At 33.0% G+C, this 15,667-nt stretch overlaps 1 protein-coding gene across 4 annotated transcripts in view; it reads left to right on the top strand.

The window, feature by feature from the left end:
- Positions 1-15,667, top strand: part of LOC143237182 (diacylglycerol lipase-beta-like) — a 53,595-nt gene that overhangs the window by 35,005 nt on the left and 2,923 nt on the right. For all 4 annotated transcript variants that reach the window (XR_013019909.1, XM_076476159.1, XM_076476158.1 and 1 more), the window contains 2 exons: positions 3,324-3,455; positions 14,394-14,497. Coding sequence is in view for 3 of the 4 variants with exons in the window: in XM_076476159.1 (XP_076332274.1) it covers positions 3,324-3,455; positions 14,394-14,497 (236 nt within the window). In the remaining variant the exon portion in view is untranslated. The remainder of the gene's footprint in view (positions 1-3,323; positions 3,456-14,393; positions 14,498-15,667) is intronic.

The raw sequence follows: 15,667 nt of genomic DNA on the forward strand, positions 1-15,667 counted from the left end.
ATCAATATATACATACCATGTTCTTTGTGTATGAGGTATCAATATATACATACTGTATGTTGTTAGTGTATTAGGTATCAATATATACATACTATATGTTCTTAGTGTATTAGGTATCAATATATACATACTATATGTTGTTAGTGTATTAGTTATCAATATATACATACCATGTTCTTTGTGTATTAGGTATCAATATATACATACTGTATGTTGTTAGTGTATTATGTATCAATATATACACACTATATGTTGTTAGTGTATTAGTTATCAATATATACATACCATGTTCTTTGTGTATTAGGTATCAATATATACATACTGTATGTTGTTAGTGTATTAGGTATCAATATATACATACTATATGTTCTTAGTGTATTAGGTATCAATATATACATACTATATGTTCTTAGTGTATTAGGTATCAATATATACATACTATATGTTGTTAGTGTATTAGTTATCAATATATACATACCATGTTCTTTGTGTATTAGGTATCAATATATACATACTCTATGTTGTTAGTGTATTATGTATCAATATATACACACTATATGTTGTTAGTGTATTAGGTATAGATATATACATACTATATGTTGTTAGTCTATTAGGTATCAATATATACATACTATATGTTAGTGTATCAGGTATCAATATATACATACTATATGTTATTAGTGTATTGGGTATCAATATATACATACTATATGTTATTAGTGTATTAGGTATCAATATATACATACTGTATGTTGTTAGTGTATTAGGTATCAATATATACATACTATATGTTGTTAGTGTATTAGGTATCAATATATACATACTATATGTTGTTAGTGTATTAGGTATCAATATATACATACTGTATGTTGTTAGTGTATTAGGTATCAATATATACATACTATATGTTGTTAGTGTATTAGGTATCGATATATACATACTATATGTTAGTGTATGAGATATCAGTATATACATACTGTATGTTGTTAGTGTATTAGGTATCAATATATACATACTATATTTTAGTGTATTAGGTATCAGTATATACATACTGTATGTTGTTAGTGTATTATGTATCAATATATACATACTATATGTTGTTAGTGTATTAGGTATAAATATATACATACTATATGTTAGTGTATTAGGTATCAATATATACATTTTGTATGTTGTTAGTGTATTAGGTATCAATATATACATACTATGTGTTGTTAGTGTATTAGGTATCAATATATACATACTATGTGTTGTTAGTGTATTAGGTATCAATATATACATACTGTTTGTTGTTAGTGTATTAGGTATCAATACATACATATTGAATGTTGTTAGTGTATTAGGTATCAATATATACATACTATATGTTAATGTATTAGGTATGAATATATACATACTATATATTAGTGTATTAGGTATCAATATATACATACCATGTTGTTTGTGTATTAGGTATCAATATATACATATTGTATGTTGTTAGTGTATTAGGTATCAATATATACATACTATATGTTGTTAGTGTATTAGGTATCAATATATACATATTGTATGTTGCTAGTGTATTAGGTATCAATATATACATATTGTATGTTGTTAGTGTATTAGGTATAAATACATACATACTATATATTAGTGTATTAGGTATCAATACATACATACTATATATTAGTGTATTAGGTATCAATATATACATACTATATGTTAGTGTATGAGATATCATTATATACATACTGTATGTTGCTAGTGTATTAGGTATCAATATATACATACTGTATGTTAGTGTATTAGGTATCAGTATATACATACTGTATGTTAGTGTATTAGGTATCAATATATACATACTATATGTTGTTAGTGTATTAGGTATCAATATATACATACTGTATGTTGTTAGTGTATTAGGTATCAGTATATACATACTGTATGTTGTTAGTGTATTAGGTATCAATATATACATACTATATGTTAATGTATTAGGTATGAATATATACATACTATATATTAGTGTATTAGGTATCAATATATACATACTATATGTTGTTAGTGTATTAGGTATCAATATATACATATTGTATGTTGCTAGTGTATTAGGTATCAATATATACATATTGTATGTTGTTAGTGTATTAGGTATAAATACATACATACTATATATTAGTGTATTAGGTATCAATACATACATACTATATATTAGTGTATTAGGTATCAATATATACATACTATATGTTAGTGTATGAGATATCAGTATATACATACTGTATGTTGCTAGTGTATTAGGTATCAATATATACATACTGTATGTTAGTGTATTAGGTATCAGTATATACATACTGTATGTTAGTGTATTAGGTATCAATATATACATACTATATGTTGTTAGTGTATTAGGTATCAATATATACATACTGTATGTTGTTAGTGTATTAGGTATCAGTATATACATACTGTATGTTGTTAGTTTATTAGGTATCAGTATATACATACTGTATGTTGTTAGTGTATTAGGTATCAATATATACATACCATGTTCTTAGTGTATTAAGTGTCAGTATATACATACTATATGTCAGTGTATTAGGTATCAATATATACATACTATATGTTGTTAGTGTATTATGTATCAATATATACATACTATATGTTGTTAGTGTATTAGGTATAGATATATACATACTATATGTTAGTGTATTTTGTATCAATATATACATACTATATGTTAGTGTATTAGGTATCAATATATACATACTATATGTTAGCGTATTAGTTATCAATATATACATACTATATCTTGTTAGTGTATTAGGTATCAGTATATACATACTATATGTTGTTAGTGTATTAGGTATCAGTATATACATACTATATGTTGTTAGTGTATTAGGTATCAATATATACATACTATATGTTGTTAGTGTATTAGGTATCAATATATACATACTATATGTTGTTTGTGTATTAGGTATCAATATATACATACTGTATGTTAGTGTATAAGGTATCAATATACACATACTATATGTTGTTAGTGTATTAGGTATCAATATATACATACTATATGTTAGTGTATTAGGTATCAATATATACATACTATATGTTGTTAGTATATTAGGTATCAATATATACATACTATTTTGTATAGATTGATTTGGTGATATTCAGTTTATTTAGTGCAGTTTGATGTTGTCGGTAAAAGTTTGTTTATCTCTGTAGTTTGATTCAATTAGGTTCTGTAATATTTTTATTTTTATATCTGAAACTTGTTGAAATGATATATGTATTTAATGAATGTAAATCATTATGTATTATTTACATCTTTGAAGCATAAGGTCCTCTTATGTGGTTTGTGGAATGTTGTCAAAGGGAACATGGTGGTTTCCTCTCCTGGCGCTGGTGTACCTCTGTTAAATTCGTCCTTCCATGGTGCAACTCTTCCTTATACTCATCCTGTTCAGGTTAGTGATTTTGTGTTGCATCTCAAGACATATTATTACTGGAGTTTGCTAATCTGTTGGGGTTAATGGTTAAGTACATTAAACTAATTGATTATTTCTGGAAGATGGTGAAAATCATAATGTTAAAATATATGTAGAAGTACTGATAATGGGTGAAGCACATATCCTATTGTGTAACTTCCACTTAACAGTAACAGATATAATGGTATTATTTCACTTACTTGAGGAGTAATGGTTGGAAACCCTGTTTTTAGCTAGTTATTATTTTCATGAGTCACTTTACTCATCAGTTCAGGTGAAGAAACTTGAAATAATTCAGAGTAAAACGGGAAAATCAGAATGATGGGCAGTTGGAATAACCACTATAATCAATGTTCATGGGGATTCAGTGATACTGATCTAATCACTCAGCTCTAGCTACAGATAATGTATTTCTTTGCCATGTTAACTAGAATGACTAACATCTTTGATAAGGTTTACTGTCTTCCTAATATGTCCTGTAGAATGATACATTTCAGCATCAGACAACACAGCTGCTTTTCCTGACAGAGATCTGTAAGTGCTATTTCACAACTCTTTTTACAGGCCCCATGAGTAACTAACATTTCTTTCACTTTTGGACATCACAGAAGAGACTGAGGAAAAATTAGAATAACATTATCATATTCACTGGATATAATCTTCTGTTACATCATTTTTGTTTCGTCCCAACATGATAACAAACCTGTAATTGTACTTTTGTATGTACACTGCTCAGAGGGGTTTTGTTATCGCCCTTAACTGACCTATTGATTTGTGAGCTGTATATTTTTATTTAATCATATAAATTATTCTAAGATATATAATACTGCTTTATCAGTATGAAATATATACATGCCAACTGATGCTTTTAAATTGTGCTTGAAAAACTTCAATCATGATATAGTTGTGTCAACTTTTGTTTCTTGTAAGCATCTATATGTGTATGTCACATTATTAGTTACAATGTACTTATCTTCTTGAGTACTCAAACATCTAGGAAATTAAACATATAAATATAAATGTTAGTAAGTCCTATAAATAATAAATGTTGGTAAGTCCTATAAATAATAAATGTTGGTAAGTCCTATAAATAATAAATGTTGGTAAGTCCTATAAATAATAAATGTCAGTAAGTCCTATAAATAATAAATGTTGGTAAATTCTCTAAATAATAAATGTTGGTAAGTTCTGTAAATAACAAATGTTAGTAGGTTCTATAAATAATAAATGTTAGTAGGTTCTATAAATAATAAATTTCGGTAAGTTCTCTAAATAATAAATGTAGGTAAGTTCTCTAAATAATAAATGTCAGTAAGTTCTATAAATAATAAATGTTGGTAAATTCTGTAAATAATAAATGTCGATAAGTTCTGTAAATAATAAACGTTGGTAAGTTCTCTAAATAATAAACGTCAGTAAGTTCTCTAAATAATAAATTTCGGTAAGTTCTCTAAATAATAAATGTCGGTAAGTTCTCTAAATAATAAATGTCGGTAAGTTCTATAAATAATAAATGTTGGTAAATTCTGTAAATAATAAATGTTGGTAGATTCTGTAAATAATAAATGCCGGTAAGTTCTGTAAATAATAAACGTTGGTAAGTTCTCTAAATAATAAACATCGGTAAGTTCTCTAAATAATAAATGTCAGTAAGTTCTCTAAATAATAAATGTTGGTAAGTTCTCTAAATAATAAATGTTGGTAAGTTTTCTAAATAATAAATGTTGGTAAGTTTTCTAAATAATAAATGTTGGTAAGTTCTCTAAATAATAAATGTTGGTAGGTTCTGTAAGTAATAAATGTTGGTAGGTTCTGTAAGTAATAAATGTTGGTAAGTTCTCTAAATAATAAATGTTGGTAGGTTCTGTAAGTAATAAATGTTAGTAGGTTCTACAAATAATAAATGTCTGTAAGTTCTATAAATAATAAATGTTGGTAACTTCTGTAAATAATAAATGTCGGTAAGTTCTGTAAATAATAAACGTTGGTAAGTTCTGTAAATAATAAATGTCGGTAAGTTCTGTAAATAATAAACGTTGGTAAGTTCTCTAAATAATAAATGTTGGTAAGTTCTCTAAATAATAAATGTCGGTAGGTTCTGTAAGTAATAAATGTCGGTAAGTTCTGTAAGTAATAAATGTCGGTAAGTTCTGTAAATAATAAATGTTAGAAATTCTATAAATAATAAATGTTTGTATGTTCTGTAAATAATAAATGTTAGTAAGTTTTGTAAATAATAAATGTTAGAAATTCTGTAAATAATAAATGTTAGTATGTTCTGTACATAATAAATGTTAGTATGTTCTGTACATAATAAATGTTAGTATGTTCTGTAAATAATATATGTTGGTAAGTTGAGTAAATAATAAATGTTAGTATGTTCTGTAAATAATAAATGCTAGTCAGTTCTGTAAATAATAAATTTTAGTAAGATCTACTAATAGTAAATGTTGAGAGGATCTATGAGTATTAAATGTTAACGAGTTCTTGAAATAATAAATGTTAGTAAGTCAGTGCCCTATACCATTGTTTACATTTTCTCGTCAGTCCTCTGTATCATTGTGTACACTGCATAGTCAGTCCTCTGTATCATTGTTTACACTTTCAAGTCAGTCCCCTATACCATTATTTACACTTTCAAGTCAGTCCTCTGTATCATTGTTTACACTTTCAAGTCAGTCCCCTACACCATTATTTACACTTTCAAGTCAGTCCCCTATACCATTATTTACACTTTCAAGTCAGTCCTCTGTATCATTGTTTACACTTTCAAGTCAGTCCCCTACACCATTATTTACACTTTCAAGTCAGTGCCCTATACCATTGTTTACATTTTCTCGTCAGTCCTCTGTATCATTGTGTACACTGCATAGTCAGTCCTCTGTATCATTGTTTACACTTTCAAGTCAGTCCCCTATACCATTATTTACACTTTCAAGTCAGTCCTCTGTATCATTGTTTACACTTTCAAGTCAGTCCCCTACACCATTATTTACACTTTCAAGTCAGTCCCCTATACCATTATTTACACTTTCAAGTCAGTCCTCTGTATCATTGTTTACACTTTCAAGTCAGTCCCCTACACCATTATTTACACTTTCAAGTCAGTCCCCTATAACATTGTTTACACTTTCAAGTCAGTTCCCTATACCATTATTTACACTTTCAAGTCAGTCCCCTATACCATTATTTACACTTTCAAGTCAGTCCCCTATACCATTGTTTACACTTTCTTGTCAGTCCTCTGTACCATTGTTTACCCTACATAGTCAGTCCTCTATACCGTTTCAGTATATTCTGACAGAATGTGTGTGTATAACATTACCAGACCAAGCTCTCTTGAGATCACATGTTTGTGACAACACCAAACCAAGCTATCTTGACATTACATGTTTGTGACAACACCAAACCAAGCTATCTTGACATCACATGTTTGTGAAAACACCAAAGCAAGCTGTCTTTACATCCTGTATGTTTAATAACACCAGACTAAGCTGTCTTTACATCCTGTGTGTTTAATAACACCAGACCAAGCTGTCTTTACATCCTGTGTGTTTAATAACACCAGACCAAGCTGTCTTTACATCCTGTGTGTTTAATAACACCAGACCAAGCTGTCTTTACATCCTGTGTGTTTAATAACACCAGACCAAGCTGTCTTTACATCCTGTGTGTTTAATAACACCAGACCAAGCTGTCTTTACATCCTGTGTGTTTAATAACACAGACCAAGCTGTATTTGCATCCTGTGTGTTTAATAACACCAGACCAAGCTGTCTTTGCATCCTGTGTGTTTAATAACACCAGACCAAGCTGTATTTGCATCCTGTGTGTTTAATAACACCAGACCAAGCTGTCTTTGCATCCTGTGTGTTTAATAACACCAGACCAAGCTGTCTTTGCATCCTGTGTGTTTAATAACACCAGACCAAGCTGTCTTTACATCCTGTGTGTTTAATAACGCCAGACCAAGCTGTCTTTACATCCTGTATGTTTAATAACACCAGACCAAGCTGTCTTTACATCCTGTGTGTTTAATAACATCAGACCAAGCTGTCTTTACATCCTGTGTGTTTAATAACACCAGACCAAGCTGTCTTTACATCCTGTGTATTTAATAACACCAGACCAAGCTGTCTTTACATCCTGTGTGTTTAATAACACCAGACCAAGCTGTCTTTACATCCTGTGTGTTTAATAACACCAGACCAAACTGTCTTTACATCCTGTGTGTTTAATAACACCAGACCAAGCTGTCTTTACATCCTATGTATTTAATAACACCAGACCAAGCTGTCTTTACATCCTGTATGTTTAATAACACCAGACCAAGTTGTCTTTATGTCCTGTATGTTTAATAACACCAGACCAAGGTGTCTTTACATCCTGTGTGTTTAATAATACCAGACCAAGCTGTCTTTACATCCTGTGTGTTTAATAACACCAGACCAAGCTGTCTTTACATCCTGTGTGTTTAATAACACCAGACCAAGCTCTCTTTACATCCTGTATGTTTAATAACACCAGACCAAGCTGTCTTTGCATCCTATGTGTTTAAAAACACCAGACCAAGCTGTCTTTACATCCTGTGTGTTTAAAAACACCAGACCAAGCTGTCTTTACATCCTGTATATTTAAAAACACCAGACCAAGCTGTCTTTACGTCCTGTATGTTTAATAACACCAGACCAAGCTGTCTTTACATCCTGTGTGTTTAATAACACCAGACCAAGCTGTCTTTGTCCTGTATGTTTAATAACACCAGACCAAGCTGTCTTTACATCCTGTGTGTTTAATAACACTAGACCAAGCTGTCTTTACATCCTGTGTGTTTAAAAACATCAGACCAAGCTGTCTTTACATCCTGTGTGTTTAATAACACCAGACCAAGCTGTCTTTATGTCCTGTATGTTTAATAACACCAGACCAAGCTGTCTTTACATCCTGTGTGTTTAATAACACCAGACCAAGCTGTCTTTACATCCTGTATGTTTAATAACACCAGACCAAGTTGTCTTTATGTCCTGTATGTTTAATAACACCAGACCAAGCTGTCTTTACATCCTGTGTGTTTAATAACACCAGACCAAGCTGTCTTTGCATCCTGTGTGTTTAATAACACCAGACCAAGCTCTCTTTACATCCTGTGTGTTTAAAAACACCAGACCAAGCTGTCTTTGCATCCTGTGTGTTTAAAAACACCAGACCAAGCTGTCTTTACATCCTGTGTGTTTAAAAACACCAGACCAAGCTGTCTTTACATCCTGTGTATTTAATAACACCAGACCAAGCTGTCTTTATGTCCTGTATGTTTAATAACACCAGACCAAGCTGTCTTTACATCCTGTGTGTTTAATAACACCAGACCAAGCTGTCTTTACATCCTGTGTGTTTAATAACACCAGACCAAGCTCTCTTTACATCCTGTATGTTTAATAACACCAGACCAAGCTGTCTTTGCATCCTATGTGTTTAAAAACACCAGACCAAGCTGTCTTTACATCCTGTGTGTTTAAAAACACCAGACCAAGCTGTCTTTACATCCTGTGTGTTTAAAAACACCAGACCAAGCTGTCTTTACATCCTGTGTGTTTAATAACACCAGACCAAGCTGTCTTTACATCCTGTGTGTTTAAAACACCAGACCAAGCTGTCTTTACCTCCTGTGTGTTTAATAACACCAGACCAAGCTGTCTTTACCTCCTGTGTGTTTTAAAACACCAGACCAAGCTGTCTTTACATCCTGTATATCATCTCTGAGTGTCTAAAACATGCGGCCAACAGTTCGATAGCGAAACAAAAACACTTCACAACAACTCATTCATGGCAACCACATAAAGACATAATACACTTAATTAAAAACAGGCGTATACTCCGCAGACAGTACATACAAAATCGCAACCCCACACTTAAAACTCAGATAAACACAATAAGGAATAAAATACGAAACTTAATCAGACAACAGAAACAAGAAAACTGGGACACCTTCTGTTCCGATCTAAATCACAAAACTGATCCTAAACAATTCTGGACACACTTGAAAAGATTTACAAATACAGGAACAACAAACACAGTATATCCACCACTGGAACTGGATGGAGAAACAGCATACACTAACACAGAAAAAGCCGAGATATTTAAAAAACACCTAGAAAACACGTTCAAGACACATCATGAACCAGACATGAACAGATACTTCTATAACACAGTTAATAACTTTATTGATCAAAACAGAAGCATTTTTACACCTAAATTTCCAGTCAACACTATTACACACCAAGAATAAACAAAAGACTGGAGCACTCATCAACTGATAAAACATATCACTGTAACAGAAGTCGTAACTGCTATTAACAACACAAAAAACAAAGCCCCTGGAGAAGATGGTATTGAAGCTATCCTCCTAAAACAAGGCACTCAGAGATTATATGAACACCTAACAGCGTTATTTAATCTCTCACTATCAGCAGGATATATCCCCGTTTCTTGGAAGGAAGCAATAATATTAATGTTCCAGAAAGAAGGAAAGCCACCGAATAAACCAAACAACTACCGCCCGATTAGCTTAACCAGTTGTATTGGCAAAGTATTAGAGAGGATAATTAGTAATCGTCTGTCAGTTTACTTAGAAGAAAATTCAAAATTACCAGAAATTCAAAGCGGATTTGAAAAAACCGCCAAACTACAGACCACCTGATTAGACTTACAGAATCAATTACCGACAGCTTCAACAAAAGAATGCACTGTAGCTTGCTTCTCGACATTGAGAAAGCATTTGACACAGTGTGGCATAACGACTACGACATAGATTACTTGAAATGGCATTACCCCAGGAAACTATTCGCTGGCTGTCTAACTTCCTGGATAACAGAATGTGTAAAGTAAATGTAAATGGGGCCCACTCAGGGTCCTTTTCACCCGAAGCAGGAGTCCCGCAGGGAGGGGTTGTTAGCCCTATATTATTTATCATGTACGTGAGTAATATGCCTCTGTCGGATCTAAATTTAGGTTATGCATCACAGTTCGCTGACGATGTAGCAGTCTGGAAAAGTGCCCCCACTCCGACAATAGCAGCAACGAACCTACAACCAGTCCTAAATAACATCGAAGAATACTGCCAGAAATACAGAATCAAAATCAATATTCCAAAAACCCAAGTCATAGTATTAAGCAGACTGAATAAGCTGAAAAAAGATCTACCAAAACTCTATATGAATGGATCACTTTTACTGACTGCTACTTCTGCTAAATTTCTAGGTCTAACCTATGATTCAAAATTAACGTGGCTACCACATATTAAAAATGTACTGATACGAATCTGGAAAAGAGCAAACTATGCAAGAAGTCTTTCAGGTAAAATCCAAGGAACATCACCAGACAACATACTTAAAATCTACAAAACGTACATTAAACCAACAATAGAATATGCATTACCTGCCTGGATTAACATAGCACCCACACATGTACAGAAACTTCAACGTATACAAAATTCAGTACTAACTTCAGCATATAAAGTACCACGTAGCACCTTAACCACATTCATGCACAAGTATGCAAACATAGATACAATAGCTGAAAGACTCTTGCATAATTCTCTAAAATATTTCAATAAGAATTGGCATAAAAATGACTTAATGTGTGATCTCGACAGATATCACGTACATGATATAAATGGTCCTAAATACCTCTCCCCTTTTAACATATATTTAAGAAATGTAACACAAGCTGGCCACTATGCACTAGACACTGTCCTTGTTTCTTTTTATTATTATAATTATTATTTTCTTTTTTAATCATTTTTTTTCTCTTTTTTGAATTATTATTCAAGTATTGAATAATAATAATTATTACTACTTTCTTTGTGTGTGTGTGTGTGTGTGTGTGTTACTACAAGTAGTAGTAGCATTCTCTCAATCGAGAAAAAGGAGAAAAATACAAATATATATAAAACTAAAAACTAAACTAAAACTAACGTGGCAGGGGTTCAGTTTAGAGAGAGAGAAATCAAAAAGAGTTCTCTCTCCAACTGGGGTGTTCAGGAACTTTGTAGTTCCTCTTCGTCCCCTTTCGTGGATTGTTATTAGGATTAAGTGGTGGGTTTTTTTTTTATTATTATTATTTTAATAAATTAATTATCGTTATTATTCTTGACTTTTTGGGTGGGGAATGTCTCACTAAATGGTCTTTTGGGTGGAGGCAAAGGTAGCAGTGGAAAGAAGGAAAGGTCGGGACCTGTCTCGAAAAGAAAAAGTTGGGTAGATGTGAACATGAATGTAATTCATTCAAGTTCAGTTCAAATCAAACGGCCCGATTCTGGGTCGGGCAAAAAGGTTGCCTGGGCTGGGATCTAGAAATCCAATGCCTGAAGATTTTGATGTGGGGGGAAACGGGAGTACCCCGAGAAAACCCACTTTCACACGACAGGCGCCGAAAGTTTTGCCTGTCGTGTGCCCTGTACCTGAAAAAAAGGAATTCATGTTAATAACATAGTTTTTATGTATTTAAACTCTTTGTTGAGTGGATTGTGATTCTTGAAATATGTTGTATGGTGATATGTATTTTGTTGGTGCACTTGATAATTTGTGTAGTGATGCCGTTAGTTTGTTTCTGTTTTCTGCTTTTCGATAATATTTCAGAGAAAGTTCTGTTATTCTTTCTCTTATAGTTGGTAAATTACTAATTTGGTGTAGATAATTTGTTGGTGTAAAAGATGGTAAACTGAATGCGGATTTTAATATTTTGTTTTGTTGCACTTGGATTTTTTGGAGTGTGTTGTTTGACATGTTGTATGTTACTTGACATCCATTACTCTATTAGTGGACGGATGTAAGCCTTGTATATTTGTATAATGGTGTTGGTGCGCATTTTGATTGTTTACCAGTTATAGTCTTTAGATATGAAATCCTTTTCTTATTGATGAGTGTATATTGTTTATGTGTTTTTCCATGTTAGTTTTGTGTCGAAAGTGGCCTAAGGAATGTGATGTTTTTGCTCATGTTAATGGTTGTGTTTCCAAGTGATAGTTTTATTTTTCTAGATTTTTCTTTGCTTCTTTAGTTTTCTATAGAAGGTGATTGCTTGTGTTTTTGTCGGATTTAACACGACCCTCCACTTGTTGCTCCATGTTGAGGCGTTGTTTAGTGATTCTTGCATGAGACATGGCCATTACTGGGTTTCTGGAGGTGCTCCAGATTGCGATGTCGTCTGCGTATTGTGAATTGTGTGTGTATGTTAGATTTGGAAAAGGTATGTCACTGACGAAAATTATGTAAAGAAGTGGAGAGAGGACTGATCCTTGGGGCACTCCTGCCGTTATATTAAATAATTTGGATATGGTTTTATTGACTTTTACTTGTGCTGTTCTATTGGTTAAAAAATTTGAAATCCATTTGACTATCGTAGGATTTATTTGTAGGTGGTTTAGTTTGTATATGATGGCATTGTGCCAAACGCTGTCGAATGCTTTTTTGCTGTCACATATTCTTTCCTATATGTTTTTCCCCAGCTTTTTTCTACAAAGCTGTGTGTGTGTGTGTGTGTGTGTGTTACTACAAGTAGTAGTAGCATTCTCTCAATCGAGAAAAAGGAGAAAAATACAAATATATATATATATATATATGAAAATACAAAAAAATATATATAAAAAAATTAAATGAAGGAAAAAACAAAACAAAAAAAACTTCTTGTTTGTCCATGCATGGACTGAGCCCTGAAATGGACCTGAGTATGATGTTATACTTTTACTCTGGCCCAAAGCTTAAAAAAAAAAAAAAAAACTCTAAAGACAGACGCTATAATCGTTTGGGAGGGAGGAAGAGGTCAAATGTACCTGACCCTCCTGGGTATTTAACAACATCAATACCCAAATACTGACACAGTGAAACGTACATCCTGTATGTTTAATAACACCAGACCAAGCTGTCTTTACATCCTGTATGTTTAATAACACCAGACCAAACTATCTTTACATCCTGTATGTTTAATAACACCAGAACAAGCTGTCTTTACATCCTGTGTGTTTAAAAACACCAGACCAAGCTGTCTTTACATCCTGTGTGTTTAAAAACACCAGACCAAGCTGTCTTTACATCCTGTGTGTTTAAAAACACCAGACCAAGCTGTCTTTATGTCCTGTGTGTTTAAAAACACCAGACCAAGCTGTCTTTACATCCTGTATGTTTAAAAACACCAGACCAAGCTGTCTTTACATCCTGTGTGTTTAAAAACACCAGACCAAGCTGTCTTTACATCCTGTGTGTTTAAAAACACCAGACCAAGCTGTCTTTACATCCTGTGTGTTTAAAAACACCAGACCAAGCTGTCTTTATGTTCTGTGTGTTTAAAAACACCAGACCAAGCTGTCTTTACATCCTGTATGTTTAAAAACACCAGACCAAGCTGTCTTTACATCCTGTATGTTTAATAACACCAGACGAAGCTGTCTTGACATCACATGTTTGTGAAAACACCAGACCAAGCTCTCTTTACATCCTGTATGTTTAGAATTGTCAGAATGTTTACCTAACATAATTATTTAATTCACATGCATAAACTCATCAAAGTTTTACTCAGAAGTCAACATTTAAAGACAGTTGTTCATTAGTATCCAATTTTTATTTTAGCTGATTGATTTCCATATTTAACCAGCCATTTATATAAATGATTTACCTGAAAAACCAAAATCATTATTTCACACTACTACTTGTACCATTTACCCAACACACATATCCCAAATATCATTTGCTGGTGTACTATATTAAATGCCTTTATGTTAAATTAACTGTTAGTAATATTCCAGAGGTTAGATATTAATTACTATTTATATTGAATTCTTCATTACATAATAGTTATCTTTGTTTTAGTACAACATACATTATTATGTAGGAAGGGTTTAGAGTATGCATTTTGTGTTAACAGGGCAAACGTTTAGGCAACTTAGAACGCCATTGGTCGAAATGTTCGTCTATTCCAACATTAGTGCCACCAGGGAAGCTCATGTACATACAGAGGACGGTGACAGGGTAAGTATTAGACTTACATCCAGTCTAACACTGTTCCATTAGGGAAACATCTGTACACACAGAGGACTTGTACAGACAGGGAAAGCATTAGACTTACATCCAGTCTAACACTGTTCCATTAGGGAAACATCTGTACACACAGAGGACTGGTACAGACAGGGTAAGTATTAGACTTACATCCAGTCTAACACTGTTCCATTAGGGAAACATCTGTACACACAGAGGACTGGTACAGACAGGGTAAGTATTAGACTTACATCTAGTCTAACACTGTTCCATTAGGGAAATGTCTGTACACACAGATAACTGGTACAGACAGGGTAAGTATTAGACTTACATCCAGTCCAACACTGTTCCATTAGGGAAACATCTGTACACACAGAGGACTGGTACAGACAGGGTAAGTATTAGACTTACATCCAGTCTAACACTGTTGCATTAGGGAAACATCTGTACACACAGAGGACTGGTACAGACAGGGTAAGTATTAGACTTACATCCAGTCAACACTGTTCCATTAGGGAAACATCTGTACACACAGAGGACTGGTACAGACAGGGTAAGTATTAGACTTACATCCAGTCTAACACTGTTCCATTAGGGAAACATCTGTACACACAGAGGACTGGTACAGACAGGGTAAGTATTAGACTTGCATCTAGTCTAACACTGTTCCATTAGGGAAATGTCTGTACACACAGAGGACTGGTACAGACAGGGTAAGTATTAGACTTACATCCAGTCCAACACTGTTCCATTAGGGAAACATCTGTACACACAGAGGACTGGTACAGACAGGGTAAGTATTAGACTTACATCCATTCTAACACTGTTCCATTAGGGAAACATCTGTACACACAGAGGACTGGTACAGACAGGGTAAGTATTAGACTTACATCCAGTCTAACACTGTTCCATTAGGGAAACATCTGTACACACAGAGGACTGGTACAGACAGGGTAAGTATTAGACTTACATCTAGTCTAACACTGTTCCATTAGGGAAATGTCTGTACACACAGAGGACTGGTACAGACAGGGTTAGTATTAGACTTACATCCAGTCTAACACTGTTCCATTAGGGAAACATCTGTACACATAGAGGACTGGTACAGACAGGGTAAGTATTAGACTTACATCCAGTCTAACACTGTTCCATTAGGGAAACATC

The sequence above is a fragment of the Tachypleus tridentatus genome, chromosome 13 (assembly GCF_004210375.1).
Source record: "Tachypleus tridentatus isolate NWPU-2018 chromosome 13, ASM421037v1, whole genome shotgun sequence".
Lineage (NCBI taxonomy): Eukaryota > Metazoa > Arthropoda > Merostomata > Xiphosura > Limulidae > Tachypleus > Tachypleus tridentatus.